At 27.5% G+C, this 5289-nt stretch overlaps 3 protein-coding genes across 3 annotated transcripts in view; all 3 read right to left on the bottom strand.

The window, feature by feature from the left end:
• The window catches only part of LOC119676553 (mitochondrial coenzyme A transporter SLC25A42), a 7409-nt gene extending 5903 nt beyond the window's left edge, over window positions 1-1506 (bottom strand). Inside the window, exon 1 of the mRNA XM_038087793.1 lies at window positions 1482-1506. Coding sequence (XP_037943721.1) covers window positions 1482-1506 — 25 coding nt within the window. The remainder of the gene's footprint in view (window positions 1-1481) is intronic.
• Window positions 1-5289, bottom strand: part of LOC119676554 (mitochondrial coenzyme A transporter SLC25A42-like) — a 71718-nt gene that overhangs the window by 57018 nt on the left and 9411 nt on the right. The gene's annotated exons all lie outside the window — the stretch shown is intronic.
• On the bottom strand, window positions 1774-3334 carry LOC119685692 (small lysine-rich protein 1-like). The gene is made up of 2 exons (XM_038100049.1): window positions 3149-3334; window positions 1774-1842 (listed from the first exon to the last, which is right to left on the bottom strand). The coding sequence occupies exons 1-2, from the start codon at window positions 3329-3331 to the stop codon at window positions 1774-1776; spliced, it is 252 nt and encodes an 83-aa protein (XP_037955977.1). The 5' UTR covers window positions 3332-3334.

Here is a 5289-nt window from a genome sequence, read left to right as displayed (position 1 = left end):
AAAATGTTTTTCCAAAAAGCTGCAAAATTTGTTGTTTTTAAATAAACAAAAAGTTTCTAGAACATATCTTTTTTTCGTAAATAAATTTATTTGTTTTAAGTGTTTTCGTTTGTCTTCTATTTTCACATTTCTTATATTCTATTTGTGACTTATTATGTTTAATTTTAGATCTTGTGATGTGTTTGACCAAGTTAAGTGGGTGTTTTAATAGGGCTCTTTACATTTATGACAATTTGATTCGAATTTAAATATCTAAAATTAAAACACATTAATAATTTGATCCAAATAATTTGATTTATCAATAAACTCTACTCATAGTAAAGAGAGTAATTTTGATGTCATATGAGATGGAATATGATTCCTGTATTAACTCCGATAACAGTTAATTAATAACATAATTTATAACAGTTTCCAAGCCGAAGTCTTTGTAATTAAAAAAGCTGGCTGACTGATTTCATAATAGAATCTACAAAGGAATATGCTGTGGTCTCCTAAGAAGTTAGATTTGCAGTACCTCCACTACTCTGCACCAGCTTAACTACCCAACAAGCAGTTAAAGACAATTGAAATCAAAGAGTAAACTGGGCTGATTTCACTAGTATCGGTTTCAAAATAAAATATGGAAAAACAAAGAAATAAAATTTTGTTGGTTCCCCTACTGAGAGTACATTAAGTACCACGGCTATTCATTTTGAAAAGGGTTTCGATATGTATTCAAAACATTTTTCGAAGATTAGCCGCACATGTATGTGTGCAAAAAATCCATGTGACCATACAACAATCTATAAAAGTCAAAGATCGTCCAAGATAGAGCTAAATTTATCATAATATTTGATAGATCTTATGGATTCTCTAATATCCGGAGGAAAAGAATGATATTAAATTCCTAAATAACTCTGCAATAAACAATTAAAATATTGGTGTCTAAGTTGAGGAACACCAATACTGATCTCGAATATAAAGTTCTTAGAAATATATTAACAGCATTTTTCTAAGACTAACCGAATGTATAATTGTGCGAAATCTCCAAGTAAACATAACCATAAAACAATTGTTCAAAAATCAGATATTCTTAAAGATAAAGCTAGAATTGAAGTATTAAAACTCTTGGAGACTTTCACCTGTTTCGGAATATAGAGGAGATATCAAAAGCACTTTTTTTTGAGATTATCCGAAAATATTTTAGTGTAATAAGTCTTAATTCTTACTTAATTATTACCAGAGATCCTCAAGGATAGGGTTAGAATAAAAGTAACATGACTCGAAGTGGATTTTGTGAATTTTGTAAAAACGGGGGGCCATCAAAAGTACTCTTATGAGGATTGAATGCTGATCTCTGATAAAAAGATTAGCAAAATATATATTTGTGCGAAAATTCCAAATTAACAAGACCATACAACAATCTATTAAAAATCAAGATTCCGCCTATGTAGCACTGAAATAGAAATATCAAAAATCGTGGTGAATTTGATTTGTCTCACCGAGACGTACTGAAATCTTGGGCATCACTTGTAACGTATGTTGCAGTAGCTGCAGATATAAAGACGAAAAATAGACAAATATGTTTTTATTTATTTGTATTAACAATGACATTTTATTCCATATGTACGTAAGATTATTTGAAATATTGGCTTATAATAATATTGATTAATATTTGTAACAATATTGATATTATTAGTAAATAATAATAAGTAATTTTTATACATATATGTTTATACTAAAAAGATGAATATATAGTTTAATATATAGTTAGAGTTATATACTATATATGATTCAACGTTTTCCTTTTTTCTTTTTCTTTTGTCCATCGGGCCAAGCAAAACCTCGCGCTTTCAAAACATCCTAGAAGAAAAATTAATAATATTTACTATAAAGTATTTAAGATTATGAAAATATTTACAAAGAAATGCTTAATATCATTATCTGAAGTCGTTAAATTATACATAGATCGAAAATATCACAATGCAAGAGAATTAGTCTACTAAAAATCACTTCGCTCACTCAAGCAGTTAGTTCTCAACTTAGGTAGGGAATACCTACACAAAACAATTGTTACAAAAGAGTAAAAAATTAAAAAAGAGCTATATAATATTACCGAAAACAGTGATAAAATAAAAAACAAAAAATTATAAAACAATTTTATAGAAAATTTCTAAATATACTTTTGCAATGTGAAAAAAAAGCATAAAATACATATATTAAAATAATATAGTTTTAACCTACTTATATGTAGATTTTAAAAAACATATACAGATATATCTTATGATATATTTTAAAATAAAATATATTAAATATTAAAAACAAATTTGAGTACCAAAAATTATATTTATAAAAACAAGCACCCAACTGGAGATTTAACATAACATGCGTAAGATACGAGATGCTAGGGTATTTCCAATATAGTATCCCTTTCAATCCTTACTATTATACTAACCGAACTTCCATATTAAAGCCACGGTCGACTATATGTAATTACCTTAACTTAGGAAACCCTGAAAAGCATCTGACCAAAACTGATTTTTAAAACGATTTCTTTTTGAATACGTTTCGAATTACATTTTGATTACGTTTCGTGTTGCGTTCTGAACCAATTTGAAGGCAAATATATATTCCTATAATCATATTCTTAAGTATAATCAGAATATGTTAATTGTAATAATACTGCAACAGTCATATTAGTAAATTGGATTAGTAAAGTACCTCTGGTAAGCAATTTGAAATGAAGTAACATAAAAAATTACATTAAAAATCGTTTCTGAAACTCATTAGATTTTTCTATAAACATCATTAAATACTCCTTTAAAGTTATGATCAGTGTAAGTTAATTTACAACTGCAAAAAAAGGCAGAAACTGATTTTGGGACCATCTATCTTTCTATTGCCCCACTTTTAATTATATTTCTTTAAAAGTCAAAGGGTTTAACACAAAATATAACACCTATGGTGATATAGTATTTGAAATAATTTAAATTACATGTGAACTACTATCTTTACGACTTTTATTAGCAACACAATCCTTAGAGATAATAAAAAAAATAAAACTATACATTTACACCTTTTAGATTTCTTACTTGAATTATAACACTGAAGTCCATAAATATTTAATAAAACAATAGCTTATAATGCAGAAAAGATATATAACACAAACCTGCACATTATGACAAACGTAGTAAGCATTTTCCATTGCTGCATCATTGAGTATATCACAACCTACAGATTTGGATCCACCGCCAGTTTTTTTCTTACCGCCTTCTTTCTTTTCCGTACTTTCTTCATTATTGCTGGCTGTAGAATCTTTACTATTCCGTTTCTTCTTTGCTTTGGCACCCATTATTTTCAGAATCTATTATTTACTATATAAATTATTCATTTTTATAAAAAGGTAATGTTTTGTTTTAAAATAAACTTGTTAGTATTGATTAAAAATAAAACAAAGTACTGTTGCTTTAGTAACTTCTTGTTTGTTAGTTCTCTCGATACTTCAAAGGAGAAGTTATTGAGAGAGGTTACACTGAAAAATAATAGAGGAAAACATTGTTTAAAAATAATTAAATTATAGAGTGACTTTATTTTTAATTAATTATGAAAAATATCATTATAGTAGTGAAAGAAAAAACATCTCTATAAAAAAGCATAGAGATAGAAGTATCTCTATCTATTCCGTGTTCCACCTTTTAGATACTAGTATTACTAGTACTACTTGCATAGTATATCCAAATTTTTTTTCGATCATCTTTCTAATCCCAGAAATAGAGGTTCATTTAGTTTAATTGGTAACTATAGGAATATGATTATGGTTATTTTAAAAAAAGAGATTTAATAAAAGTGATATATCATTTTATATAATATATATTACGTATTACTTGTATTACTTAAAAGCATGAAAAAAACCATAGCATAATCGCTTTGTGTATATTATCATAAACACTATTTTTACGCTCATTGCTTTAGCCGTGAGATACCACAGTGTTTCATAGAGGATGGGTGTCTTTTGAGACTCAAACCCTGTTAAAGTATTTCAAACTGTTTTATAATAATTATAATGGTTTTTTTATAATGGTTTGAATATGTTCACATGAACTTTGAATTAATTTTAAAAACCTTTCTAGTACAAGTCTTTTTATATGTCACGGCATTTATGGCCCATTTATGGATCTTCCTTAAACAAGTCTTTCTATACGTCACTAATGAGGTAGCGGCATTTATCGCTCCAAGAGTAGAAACATGATTATATTTTATAATAAAAGGAGGTTCCATAGGATGATGTCTTAGTTACTTTTCTGAGGTATGTGTATCAGGCAGGTCTACAGTAAGCAGTATGTATGTTGACCCTTTTTTTCGAGTCAGCGCAACTGGACACTTTTACTCTTTGATAGCTGGGGGTACTACTCATTGACTAATTTGTATTTGTACTTTTTTGATCATTTGAGAAGTAGTTTTTTATGTTTTTTAGCTTTTTTTGTGTGGGGAATTTATTCCTGTCCACATTTTTTTTTTTCATTGTTACTGATTTTACGTATAGAAAAATTATCCATAGCTTCTTCTTCCTGTCTGTACTACAACCCTGTCTATACTACAACATTTATCAAAACATTTTAATATATTTTTATTTAGATTTTAATTAGAATATGTCACTAATTGCATCACATTTATTGAGTTAATTGCGAAAGTGTAAACGTATGTTTAGAAATTTACAAACCATTTCGCACATTAACGAAAATTTATATGTTATGCTTGATAATTATTAAAAATCTAGATAACACATCTATAACAAATATAAATCTTTATAATATTAGATTATTGTATTAAGACAATAAAATTACTAATCTGCAATATGTGCAAACCTTAATTACGGTTCTATGACCTTTTTTAATTATGTGCATATAGGGTAGATAATCTTTTGTATTATATATTAAAAGCACTTGCTATAATGATAGGGTTCACTAACTGAAGGTCAAATTTGTTGTCCCTAATTCTTAGAAATGCATTTGCTCGGCGTCTAAGTTGCGAACTGAAATGTGTATATGTCAGTTGAAAAGTGAGAATCTTTGCAAGAAACTTGCCGAAGTCTGACCAGTTTACACGGTATGTTTGTAAGTTTCAGGAATTTTGTAATCTAGCAAAATAGTATAAAAGCATTGAATGTTAATAATAAAATTCAGTCGTTTAAAAATATTTAAGCAGTTTATATATTAATATTTATATCTTCAAGTATACTTCCATATACATATTATATACGTACAAAAATTCGTATATGTTATTATAGGGTATAACTAGTGATCGACATGA

Source organism: Teleopsis dalmanni, chromosome 2, assembly GCF_002237135.1.
Source record: "Teleopsis dalmanni isolate 2A chromosome 2, ASM223713v2, whole genome shotgun sequence".
In the NCBI taxonomy this organism is placed as follows: Eukaryota; Metazoa; Arthropoda; class Insecta; order Diptera; family Diopsidae; genus Teleopsis; species Teleopsis dalmanni.
The sequence above is the reverse complement of the archived record's forward strand: the minus strand, read 5'-3'. Positions and strand labels throughout refer to the sequence as shown.

Bases quoted from the DNA above. Each gene is read 5' to 3' on its own strand.
- LOC119685692 (XM_038100049.1), bottom strand. From the start codon at position 3,331: ATGGGTGCCAAAGCAAAGAAGAAACGGAATAGTAAAGATTCTACAGCC. The intron at 1,843-3,148 runs GTTTGTGTTATA...TTTTTCTTCTAG, and splicing joins ACGTTTGTCATAATGTGCAG to GATGTTTTGAAAGCGCGAGG.